This window comes from Oreochromis aureus, linkage group 18, assembly GCF_013358895.1.
Source record: "Oreochromis aureus strain Israel breed Guangdong linkage group 18, ZZ_aureus, whole genome shotgun sequence".
Taxonomy (NCBI): domain Eukaryota; kingdom Metazoa; phylum Chordata; class Actinopteri; order Cichliformes; family Cichlidae; genus Oreochromis; species Oreochromis aureus.
Genome location: NC_052959.1, coordinates 17,812,321 through 17,825,584, shown reverse-complemented (window position 1 = coordinate 17,825,584; position 13,264 = coordinate 17,812,321). Strand labels below are relative to the sequence as shown.

The following is a 13,264-nucleotide window of genomic DNA, read 5'->3' as shown; positions in this document are numbered from 1 at the left end:
CTCGCAAAATGATAAGAAAATCCACCAACCAGCAAGTGCAAGACTTAGTAATTAACAGGTTTTATCCTGTCTGTTGAATTTGTGCAAAAGTGTAAGAACAACAGGTTTCAGTCTTTGTGGCAAAATAGTCAGCCTGAGTACCTTCAGTGACAAAATCAATCTATCAGCACTTGGAAAGCACACTAATTAACGCTTTCTATCTCATTTGTTTAATCCATACAAGAACAACAATTTGCCACTTCGGGGCAGGTCATCTGCCGGCTCTTTCTTTGATCTGAGCAGTTCCCAGGCAACGAGCGGAGAAAGGAAGTTACCGGTTAAGAGAGAGTTAAGCAAAAGTTCTTGCATGTATAATAATAATTTCAGATAGCACATGTCTATCAGAGAGCTTTAGGGGTGCCTGTAGCCAGATTTTGTTTTCTTTTAACAGAGCTGTCTTAATTGTTTACCCCTGCTTCCCGTCTTTATGCTATTCTAAGCTTGCCCTCTCCCGACTGCAGCTTCATATTTGAGAGACAGATACCGAGAGTGGTACCAGTCATCTCATTTAAGCCTCTGCCAGAAACGATTTCTCAAAATGTCGAACTGTTCCATTAAGTCTGTTTACTAAATTCACCAAAAACATGGAAACTGTTGAGGTTGCGGTTGTGACACAGCATGAATGGAAATGTTGAGAATAATTACACAAGGTTTAGCTTTGTTCTTCTTCATTCACACCTTCTCTGTATTTTTGTTTGTTCTTATCGAGGCAATTTTCTCCTTTGTAAACACAGAGGGAGATAAACTCCGAGACGTCAATGCTATCTTATCTCATCCACTTAGCAGTCATAAGAGAATTGCCCTCTCGTGAATGCAAGGTTTTTGGTGACGATTCAGATCGTTTGTACCATTTACGAGCGACGTATTTACACGAGATCTTTGCATTCTGTTTAGCTAACTTAAAGAAAAGCCCGAGCGTAAATCGTGTTAGTGTTTATGGTGACCTAGTTCCTCACTGGCAAAGCAAAGGAAACCTAATCAAAGGGGAGAAAGCAGAAGCACATGACGCAATGCGGGCAGAGTCACAGCTCTCAGATATTCACACGCATTTGATGATAAAAGAGAATATTTAAAAAAATACAAGCTCTATGGCAAAAGTGTATAAGGAGCAAGATATGCAGTAACATATAGCTTTAACATGCTGCGGCTGCTGCTCTCGTTTTGTGCTGCAAACTGGCTTACAGCACAATGAGTGCACTTCACACTTAGAGATAATGAAGCAGGGTTGGGACCATAAAATGTCTGTTCAGGAACTCAAAGACATTTTTGTGATATATATTTTTCCCCTGCTCTCTGGAGCTCTGCAGCAGCGAAGCAGCTCAACACAAAACTGTGTGAGTGTGTCTGTGTGTGTGTGCAGAGAGCATTTGCTTTATTGGCCTAAAATGTTTACCTGCTTAATCGTTGTTGGATAATTGCAGGTTAACACCAGAACAGAGCAGGCAGATAAAAATGGCAACATTTAATTAGCAGATCATTTTGAGTCCAAGCTTAAATCTCCACTTTACCTGTAGAAACAGTTTATATCCCACTGCAGAGGACCGCTTTGCTGAGTTGTGTTTAAACACGAGAACAGCAGAAAGTAAAAAGACAAAAAAATAATAGTAAAAGGATGTAAGGATCTACATATGGAAACTAGTTTGTGGAGAGAAGACAGCACTGCGACACCCAAATGTCAAATCCCGGTGTGAAGATCACCATCCAAGGATGAAATAAGTGCCGAGAGAATGTCAAGTTTAACTCGAGCTTATTCTAAATTTCGCCTGCTAGAGTCATTACACTTAGCTCCTGCGAAAAAGATGAGCATGTCTTTTACTATAAAGTGTATTAATACTCAGTAATACTCCACAGATGCTCATCCGGTGCAGTAAAATTGGTAAGGAGAACATCTTGGATGAATCTCTGCTGGAAAGCTTCCCAGAGTGCAGCTGTCTCTGTGTCCAGTTGAATTCTGTTCACATCATTTCCCTCCCTCACCCACTCTCCCGGTAGACAATACCTGTCTGCAACGAAATCGCCCAGCTGAGCATAAACAAATGCAAATCTGGAAGTCGGGCCTTTTGAGAGAACTGTCTAATAATCCCTCCACCATTACCACCACCGCCTTTTTTGTGCCCTTTTGCACCCTGCACTCTTTTTGCTGTTTTTTTTAAGGAAATCTCTTTGATGTTGTTTTCAGAGCTTTTTTTTTTTTTCAGTTACCATCATCATGTTCTGACAAGTTTGAAAGAGTGCAGTTTCCCCCTTTTCCCCTTTTTATGTGTGCTCGTGACGACACAGCCGTCAGCCTACGAAATATCACTCGCAGTCTACCCAGTAAATAAAATCCTCATCAAATCAAACCAGCCCCCTCCTCCCTCCCTCTGTTTTTTCCACATCCATCCTGCTACTTGAGCTTAGTCACAGGGCTGCACAGAATAGGAGTAATCTGTTGTGTGTACGTCTGTGTGCGTGTTTCACTCATGTAAAATTGATAGATGTACACTTCAAAAAGGCGAAAGAAATCTTGTGTTTCTCAGAAAGAAATAGTTTCATCAGGAAATATTTTCTTTGACTTCTTCTTTTTCTTTTTTTTTCTGTCAACTTTCTTTCTTTTTTCTTTTTTTAAAGACTGCTTGCTGCTGAACCCTTTCACCTGCTGAGTCCAGGATTCAGTTGTCCTTGATTTGTCCTTTAGCTCGCTCAAATTGGTAAACAAAATAATTTCTCCATCTACGTCCAGCGATTTAAGCAAAGCCTCTGCACTAAACTCGAGTTAAGCGCAAGGACACAATCCCAGCTGGGTCAACTGAATCCGGGCTGGATGTTACGAGCTTCCACTTTTTTCCTATTTGAGTGATTTTATTGTTTCTGCTGCAATTGAAAAAAAGCATCTGTTTTGCTTTCTTTGCAAATCAGCTGTTCTTAGGCCAGGTAGCCTGAGCAGACACACTTGATGTGAGTGGTGGCAAAGTGAGTCATTGCACCCTGCCTGTGTGTTGTGGTGTTTGGGGCTTGTTGCTGTGCTTGTGGGGCCCCAGTGCAGAGAGGTGATTGGCCATCTGTGTTTGACATTACTCTTTTGTTATGCCCTCGTTTCTTTATTTTTTTTAGTTTTTCTGGAATGTTTTATTCATTGTTAACGTCACAGCACTTCCTCATCAGCTTGTACTTCTTTCTTTCTTTTATTCCAGTTTTCTTCTGTTTTCCTGCTGCTTTGTTTGTTACCTGGTCATGAGCTACCTAATTACGTGTTGCTGTACTATATTTTTAATTTCTAAGCCATCTTTTGTTCTCATTTCTTCAATATTGTTCAGGATAATCTCTTAGATTGGCTTTAATGATATTCAGCAGTAATGAGCGTGGACATGGTGGGAAGCTAATTGGGTTCTCCTTTGAATTTTAAAAGTTTTCTTTTCTCTTTTTTTTTGGCATTTGTTTAAAATTAAAATGAATCGAGAGATCAAAGAGTACAAGAGTAAAGTGTCCTGAGCAGTATCAAGCACATGTGGATGATGTAGTGGAGACCGTCTTGTTCTGTGAAAAGCTGAAACGTTGCGTCTCACCTGCTCATTTCCGCCTTTCTTTGCAGGACAGCAGTCTCTGAGCAACAGCAGGGACATCAGTGCCATGGACACCCTCCCCCTCAACGGCAATTTCAACAACAGCTACTCCCTGCGAGACGACGACTATGAGGCCGTGGGCGTTCGAGCCCCGGGTGACCTGGGGGGCCTCAACCTGGACGATGCCACTTTTGAGAAGTTGATCATATCCGAGATTGTCCACAACAACCTCAGGCCCCGCGGGGCTCCCAAAGGTCGCGATGCTCCACGGGAGAGGGACAGAGTCTTGCCTCCGCAGACCAGGGTGACGGTGGACCGGGGCGGGGGTGGGAGCGGGAGCGAGGATGACGCCATCGTGGCAGATCACGCCGATGCCTCATCCCCGCAGAGAGGGAGCGGAAGAGGAGGCCATGCAACCCTGGAGCTGCTCCTGCACCCCCACCACAAGGAGGTGCTGGAAGCCCCTCTCCTGCCCCAGAGGACTCACTCCTTGCTGTACAGCTCCCAGAAGGCCCCCAGGTGCCTGGAGGGCCAGAGCGGCCATGGCTCTGAGACTGTTACCGCAGAGGAGGAATTGGGCTCCCATTCACCCAGCAACAATAGAGACTCCCTTTATACCAGCATGCCAAACTTGAGAGACTCCCCCTCGCCTTCAGCTTCGCCATACCCTCCAGAAGAAGAGGAGGAGGAGGAGGAGCTCTCCCCCTCACCTCAAAGCGAGAGCGAGGACGCGTATCACAAAAGCATGCCTGAGCTCGGCGACGCGCCGCAGCCGCTGTCCTACTACCACATAAACCGGGGCACCAGCGACGGGTGCATCATCCCACCCAACAACGAAGACTGTGCGCACGACGGAGAGGCGCCCGCCGACGGACAAATGCAGCTCATCACCAGCCTCTGAGCGGGCGACGCTTTGTTTGCACAGGTTTTAGCAGGACGGGTGCATCGGAGAGAGCCGGCGAGCCTGGCTCCGCGCTTCACACGCTCTTTCTGTTCTTTGTGTCAGGACAGGAAGTGAAAAGTTGTTGGGTGGGAAAAGGAATGAATGAATACATGACTTTTGCACACAGATCTCATTAACACACAAAACACATCCCATCTGAGGCCAGACAAATGTGGACTGTGAAGGCTCTGCTGTTGGACTAAAGAGGAGCAGAGAATGACACGTAGGCCGAGATAAATCTGGCATTTCTGTTGTACTGCGAGAAAAATCGAAGAATAAGAGTAAAAAAAAAAGAGAAAAAAAGGGGGGGAAAGTACTCTAAGAACTATGAAACTCCTGACGTATTCCTGGGGGGGCTTTGAAGAACCGGGGTCTTTTTAGTCAAGAAGTGCAGAACTAGAACTAGTGTGGCTCCACTACACAGTCAGGACTGTAAAGTTAAGAAACCACTAATTCAGACTCAGGCCTTATATTTTCTCTATTGCACATTTAACTGTTGTCAAAGTAACAGCTGAAAAAAATATATTTTGCTGTACCACTAGTGTAAAAAGTGAAATTAAAAAAGGAAAAAAAAAAAGAAGAAGAAGAAAGGCAACCATTCAGTAGTTCTTGCCCTTTCAATGTTAATAAGATTCTTCAGACAAGGCTAATCAAAAATGGTGGAAATGTGCTTTTCCTCTCACACTTGACTTGTTGTAGTATGTTTGAATATGAGAAAATCATAAAAAAAAAAAAGTTTTGGGAGATACAAAATCCATATGAAATCATCATGCTCACGTCTCTGCTTGTGAAGTGCTTTTTGCTTTCATGAATGATGAGTTTTCGCCAGTAGTTAATATTTGTTAACACCGGGCCATGCACAGATTTGGAGTAAAATTGGATCCTCGTGTAATTTATTTTACTTGAAAGAAAGAAATTGTCGGGTTTCTGAGACTTTTTATTTTTTGATGCGACGTCGATGCGATATTGCAGTTTTTGAGGACATTTCATCCTTTGACACGAATTAATTTATTAATTATTCCAAGAAAAGTGTTAAAAAACAAAAAAAGAACATGGTTGGGAAGTGTGAAAAGTTGTTGCAGCACTGATTAGGTTCATTTTATTTCTTTTTGTAAGAGCCCATCATCAGCTGGTATTTAATTCAACTCCTGTTTGATATCAAATAAATGTGAAATTTTTTCTTGTTCGCAGATGTTTGGTTGCTTATTCGCATTCGGAATAATAAATCACAGACATATTTCACACTTTTATTGAAGGTAAAACCCACAAAAAAGACCAAATCTACAGACTCGTTGGTCAAAAAACAAAGCATTTTTATCTTTATCAATTTTCTTCTTCGCGTAAATGGGAATAAATTGTGGAGTTGTGTGGAACTATTATCTTGGGTGGATTAATGCACACGTGATTTGCTAGTGACGCAAAAGCAGAAATGACTAAACCGTGAGCTTGTAACTCGCGTGTCTCAAAAAACTTCATATTGTGTGTCAAATATAAATAAATTCATGGGTCACTTTATCATTCATGGCATATAAAAAAACAAAAATCCCCCTTTTTCCATCCACACAGGCATTTTCGCAGCTGCTTAACCAATTCAGGGTTGCAGGGGAGGGGCTCAAATCTGTCCCAGCTGCCACGGAGTGAAACCCATTTGAACAGGTTGCCAAGCTATCACACTGTCCCCCTTTTTCACTGCATAAAGAATCAAATACTCTGTATGTTAACTGCATTAATTATCTCTTTAATACACTTGGTGCTGGCATTTGTGTTGATGCTACTTTGACACGGCGCTCCCTGATGGCAGCATCCTCACACACAGCAGGATAGTGCCCTCAGTTGAACCCTAGACAACACTGGAACGTGAAACACTGCAAAGTGCCCACAGTCTTAACCCAGCCTCCAAAAAAATCCCCCAAATCCCAATCAGATCGAGCAGCCGTGGCCCGACCCCACCCTGCAAAACCCAAACACCCAAAGGATACGCTGCCAGACCCCACAGGAGACACCCTGGAGCTCCCGCGTCCAACACAGACCTGCTCTGTTGGCAAGAAGGGGCATCGACACAATACTAGACAAATGTTTTGCATTTGATCAAAATCATTTGTAAATGTGCAAATAATGTGAGTGCAACATTCAATCAGCATCGTTCTAACAGTCTGATGGTTGTCTTTCTACCCAGAGACTGCATGTTGTCTGATTTTTAGCCTTTCAGTGCACAAAAAAAAAGAAAAACATCTCCTTTATGTGTGTCAGCCATGATGTTCTCACAGCAAGATGTTGTTGTCTCTGTCCTCATTCTGTCTCTTCTTGCATCTATGCTTGCATCTCGCAGCTTTGTACGGGACGTTTGTTGTCCCACCGTAATGCCTGTCTGCTCCGTGTCCAGCAGCAGCATCTTCGTAAGCAGAAGCTTCGTAAAAAGTCCCCCTGTGGTGTAAATCCGTTTTGGGGAAGAAGGAAAAAACTGAGCTAAAGAGTTGCAGGTGTAATCTAAAGTTGACAGCGTGTGATAAATTGCAGTCACAACTCAGAACTAATTGAGATCCATCTGTTATCGCTTCTTTTTATAGCAACACCAACTCGGTTAAACAAAATGAAACATTTGCGTATGGGAAGCTCCTGACAGTTGGCTCGAACGGGTTGGAGGTTATCCAGTGAGCTTGTTGACGTGGATACATCTGAGAGCGTCATTAGAGAAGAAGTTTAATCTGTCAGGACCACGGATCCTAAAGCAATACGTCACTAGATTATTTTCTTCTCTTTAAATTCCACTACTTAATGAGCTGTGCTGCAGGAATGAACTGCGGATTCACAAAGCTGCGCCCACTATCGCGGCCATTTAATGATTGCGCCAAAGCAGCTGAGGCTCCGTGGCCTGTGTAGTTCTTTTTGTGGGCTTTATTGACCAGAAAGAAACAAAAAATAAAAAAATAAAAAAAATCAGCTCGAGCTTCTGACTGCCACTGCAAGAATACGCTGTGACAGTAATTATGCAAGTTTAACAAGACGTGCCATAATCATTTTTGATCATCCTCTGTGTCTAAATCATTCCATGTGCCGAGCTGCTGCGCATCATCTGAAGAGAAGACAGAGTGGATGAGACTCCCATCATAGATTTAGCAAATGTGGCATGCAGTTTGTCTTTCATCCGTGGCTTTTCCAGCTTGAACTGACCACACACATACACGCACTCAGCAGACATACGGTCCGTGCAGTCGCAGCAGGATCTGGGTGGTGCACTTTATTAACTGGAGCTGGGTGCCAGTAGGCTGTCGGGAACTAACACGGAGGCCAAAGCAAAGCTCTGAGTCCACCGTGGCTTTCTGTCTTGTTGTTTGAACATCGGCCTCTCGGTTTACACGGGGCCATCCAAAAAGCCCCGCGGGAGACACCGAACCCATCTGCAAGTCATCCAGAAACTCTGCTTCCTTTCACTTAAGACTCAAATTAAATGCAAAGTTGATGACCTGCTCGCGGTTCACCGGGAACGAGTCCGCACCCTCTGCGAAAGCCGTCTTATGATAAACGCCGGAGAACCGACGTGACGAGCTCGCAGCGGGACTTCACACGAGACGAACCCTTCGGGACAGGCACGCGTGATGCAACTGCGAGGATGGCTTCCCCGCCTGTGTTTCATAACAGGCGAAATTGAGATGAATGGGTGTGCTGAGCTCCCTTTGCCAAGCATAAGGCTCAGTTTTGCATGATGCATATATATTGGTTCATTATCACTAAGTCACCTGTGCTCTGCATTAGCTCTCTCACCCCATTATCTTAAGGAACATTGGATTTTGAAATAGAACAATATATAAATGATCCTGTACTTTCAGGCTGTTTGTGCTTGTGTGCCTGCATGTGTTGGGGTGGGTTGTGGGGGGGGTGTTCTTTATACAAAGATCAGCATTTCCCGGGCACTTCTTATCCTGCTGCGATGATTTCCGACCATTCATCCTCTTCAAAGATATTCCTTCCACCTTTGACTTTTCATTGAGCTGCTGACATTACCATCTCTCATTATCTGATTATATTATGATGCAGCGTATTAGCCATGCAGTGTTTGTGTTGCAAATGAAAAAGTTGTCAAAGTTTGTTGGAGATGAAAGTGCTTCATTTATCAACTCATCTTTTATCTGTTCGTAGTCAAAGCCCAGCTTCCATGGGGCAGTGGCAAATGAAGGCGCAATAAGGCTCAGTCCGAGAAGACATTACCGTGTTTTCATTTGGAACTGTTTGATGTTCCAGCCTCTGGTGATTTGGACATTATTTCATGTCCATCATCAAAAAGACATCAAACAAGATGCTGCATTCAAAATCAGATCACAGAGCCTCGGCCGAAATATGGTGTGCTTGTGTGTGTGTGTGTGTGCACTGACTGCCTATATACTGTATATTGTGTGAGTACTTAGAAATGAGGTACATTTTTTTTCTTAACAAATTCCCCCCAAAACCTTTCTCAGAGCTAACATGAATAGGATGTTTACAGAGCCAGCTTTTTTGACCCGCTCCACCAAAGTCTGTCTTTTGGAAAGGAGGGGGAAAAAAGCATTATTATTAAAATTAAAACACATTCTTGCAGACAATGTTTATATTCTTGGATAGCAATCTTTGTTCTTTAGCTAGTGCAGAAACTATGCATGATTATATTATCGCAACCACAATGCAGGAGGAGAGTTGTGTGTCCTCGGGGCCTCTGTAAATGTACAGCTTGCATTCCTCCACATTTCACTGCTCTGCAGCATGAAGATAAAGAACATCTGAACCGCTCCTGCTTCTGCTGCCACCCATCCCACCGAACAGCGCCGCACCGCCTTGGCTCACTCGGCTTCTCTGTGTGACACAAACCTGCCTGCAAAACAAGGCAAAATCAAGCTGCCTTGCATTTTTATGCTGGTGGAGGATAGATGTGAAAGGTGTGTTGAATAAGAGTGAAAAAGAAGAAAAATCTGTTTTTCCTGTGCAGTTTATGGCACTTTAACCTGTGATTAAGCTGTGATTCTCTTTTTAAATTTTTTTTATTTTAGCCTCTTGACATTTCTAGCTTGTTGTTTTAAAGCTTGTTAGAAAATTACCACAACTAGCCCTCATCAGTCCCAGCAGAGGCCCATTTAAATGAAATATGGGCTTTCACTCAACTTTAACAAATAAAAGCTATTATGAGAGATTAAGACTTTTGGCTTAAAATATGCTCAAGAGTCCCTTTTCCTGGGTCTGGCTCAGAAAGCCTGTATATAATTTGCAGGGAAGGAAAGAAATGGAGTGTGTTTCAGACCGAGTCAGGGAGGCTGAAGAGGAGAAAGCGAAGGGGAGCGATGGTGAGACAGACGGCGAGCAGCAGCAGTCTAACATGTCAGAAACAATCTGAGTCTGAGCCCCGCAGTTGTAAAACTGTCATACCTCGTAGGAAACACCAGCAGTGACCTCAGAATTGGGCTAAGGTAGCCTGTCACACCCATTATACAGTAAACACTCTGTAGAGGGCTGTGTTTTTGTTGGGTTGTCTCCCTTAAAGTAATATCAATACATTCCCGGGAGGCACAAACACAACACACGACTGCCATTAATCAAACAGTCAAGAAAGGAATTTTCCCATATTTAAGCAATTGGTCCCACATTTTTTGGCCATTTGAGACAAAACATAATGATTGTAATTATTTTTTATCTTTCTGTTTTTTTTTCTTTTTTAAATCTAGGACTAGAAAGGTGAATGTGTGAGAAAGCATATCTCGCTGGAGTTCAGACGTGAAAAAAATAAACACATTTTTGAAGATAAAATGTAGTCGATTCTGCTGTGTGTCCCAGTTCAAAGTGTCGTTTGATTTGGCAATTCAGAGAAACAGTATTTTCAAAAGACAGCACAGAGAGTATGGAGGACCAAATCTGCCAAAATCTCAACCGAATAAAATGCTTGAAAAATAAAAATGCGAGTGTGAGTTTGTGAACAACGGGCACAAGGTTGACCCTTCAATGCACTGTGAAGGACAACCATGCATGAATAGGTCCGAGGGAAACCATATAGGTGAAAGTATAAAGAAAAAATAATCGATTAGGAGAACTGAAAAAATAAATAAAATAGAAAAATGCAGGAAAATTAATGCAAAGGTAAATAATGCAGAGGCATATTTTATGTTATAAATGACAATAAAGTCAAGATTTTATTAATGCATACAGTTATTTTAAAATAGATTCGTTTTTAATTATTAAATAATAAATATAATTAATTCATGTAATAATTTCTACATTAATTTGTTTAATTAAATAATTTTTTTTTACATCATGTTTAAGTCAAAATTAACAGCTTATTATCTCAAAATGTCAACTTCATAACTCAAGATTTTTAAATACTAATTTGAAATTTCAACTTACATTTTTTAATTTCTTTTTTTTTTCCAGTGGCAAATATAAGCCTCCATACAGAAAATTTTGTTTCCTCATCATATCATTTAAAAGCCTTGTTCTTATTTGAAATCACATATATTTCTCATGTATGGCAGCCATTTATATTCATTTTCTGACTGAAAGCGTGCCCTGCTTTTGTTTGCCGCCAACTTCGCAGTTGGAATACCGAGACATTTTATAGCATTAAACTGCAGGGTGCCTTTATTTAAAAAAGGCTTTCATTCCCACCCAGGATTGTACCCAGCCTAGTCTGCATGTGAAATACAGTGGTACAGTAACATGTGGAGATAATTATGAAGCTAAGATAATCAATGTCATGCTTGAAGTTACATAGATGCCTAAAGCAATGTTTTCTTGAGCCACTAGTTTGAAAATCAAAGTGATGGGTTTAAAAAAAAAGAAAGAAAAGAAAAGAAAAAGAAAGCTTGGCCCTGGCTTTGAAACTATACCGAGCTGCGATGAACTGAGCTACTACACACGGTGACATGCTTTATTATTGCCTTCTTGTAGCCACTAAATGACCTTTTATGCAGACTACATCAACAAGGGTTCATATTCCAGCAAAATATTTGGTTTAGGAGTTAAGACAGACACACATGCTCCAAACCACCCGCAAACGCATTAAAACACAAGAAAAACGAGGACAGAGTAATAAAAATGCTTCATTGTGACATTTGTTTTGGAAATATTTTGTTATCTAAACTTCCTGTCAGAGTCAGTTTGGGCACACGGTTTGATGCTCAGGGAAAACGTCCTGACACTTTTATGGAGGTACAGATCAAATTTCAGAAGGAAGCTCCTCAGTTGTTGCAGCTTCCTACTATCAGCGTGCCCCAGAGCAAGGCGAGGAAGATGCAGAGCTGTGAGCCTCGCTTCTAAGGAGCCCCAGATCTCCGAGCCAATTAGAAGAAAGCATGTCCCCAGACGTGGGGGGACTTTTTCTTTTCTGGCACAAGAGTACAAAAGCGGAGAGGCTACTAGTTTCACGGTATTTAACCCTGATTTGCTCAGAATGAGAGGATAACTTGTGTAAAAAGATGACTTTTTAAGTAAAATAAGCCATAGAAAATCTGCTGGTGCTGCTGGGCTGATATGACTTTAGCTTGAGTCTTTTATATCTGACAATAGAAGGCAATAAGAATAAGAGACACGAGTGACAATTAGGATCCACAGTTTTTTTATTTCTAAATATTTTGCTGTTTTGAAGCTAGTAGTTTCTGTGCACGAAACACAAGAAAAGGTTTATTTCTCATGTATTTTTTATGCTAAATCCCCGAGGATATTAGACTGTGTTTCACATTATTTCACACCACTATAAATACCAAAGCCCTTAATGCAAAATAACCAGGCTGTATTTCTTTCCCACCTAACACGCTACATGAATAACTATTCATTCTGCATTTTTACCCTACAAAAGCGTTGCGTTGAAAGGTTGCTCGCATACTATGGGCACCCTGACAAGAGGCCTGCAGTTCAGTCCACTTGACGTCTCCTCCAGTGGCTCCACGGTTTCTCCATGTGGTGAATGACTGTGTGAAAAAAAAAAAAGAGAGAGACCCAGAGCTCTTAGTGAAAAGCAAGTATCCTCAGTTGACTCACTAGTCTTGCTGGTTTTCCTGAAGAGGAATGATTTAAAAATGTAAGACATATAACACTGCTAAATAAATAATAAATACAGGGGCAAATATCCTCTCTGTTGTTCTGAAGCAGTTCCTTCATCTCTCTGCTATTTTTTTCTTTTCCATTTGTGCAATGCAAGAAAGAAAAAACCATTCAGAAGCCGACAGCAGAAAAACCATTATGGAAAGTCACTCTGAGCTGCTGCTCTGTGTTCTCTGTTCTGTGTGAGCTCACACTCAAAAAAGCTCCAGGCAGCCCAAAAAAATCTCCCAAGTTTTCACCCTCCACATGTCTTTCACATTTCAGTCTTTGTAAAGCGCAGAGCAACACTTGTTCCTGCCTTGGTCACATTACTCCTTCTTTTTTTCTACCCCCCCCCCCCTTACTATCCATAAATAAACTTTTTCATGGACGTGCATTTTAGCACATTAGCTGCATTTCAAGAACTCACATCTTGTTCGGCACAGCCAAAAAGAAAGGGCAGGAAGGGTCTTTTCAGTAAATGCATAAAGGAAAATCCCACACTGCGCTCAGGGCCTCTGCAGTGAACCCTCTGTTCCTTTCCTTATCGCTTTGCTTCGTCTACACCCTGAAAGGTCTTGACTCGAGTCTGCTTCGAGAGTGCCGAGAATGTGAATACTCGGTATCGAGACGTTTAGAGAGGGAAAAAATTATGGTGGGAATAAGAAGAGTAGACGGCGGTGGCAAAAGTTTTCTCTCCTCTCAT

At 42.1% G+C, this 13,264-nt stretch overlaps 1 protein-coding gene across 12 annotated transcripts in view; it reads left to right on the top strand.

Moving 5' to 3' along the window:
* The window catches only part of LOC116318677 (adhesion G protein-coupled receptor L2-like), a 110,640-nt gene extending 104,930 nt beyond the window's left edge, over positions 1-5,710 (top strand). For 9 of the 12 annotated variants that reach the window (XM_039602432.1, XM_039602433.1, XM_031737764.2 and 6 more), the window contains one exon: positions 3,611-5,710. In XM_039602432.1, the coding sequence (XP_039458366.1) occupies positions 3,611-4,482 (872 nt within the window). In that variant the 3' untranslated portion in view covers positions 4,483-5,710. The remainder of the gene's footprint in view (positions 1-3,610) is intronic. The other 3 variants (XM_039602435.1, XM_039602436.1, XM_039602437.1) reach the window with 2 other exon arrangements.
* Positions 5,711-13,264: the final 7,554 nt, after the last annotated feature.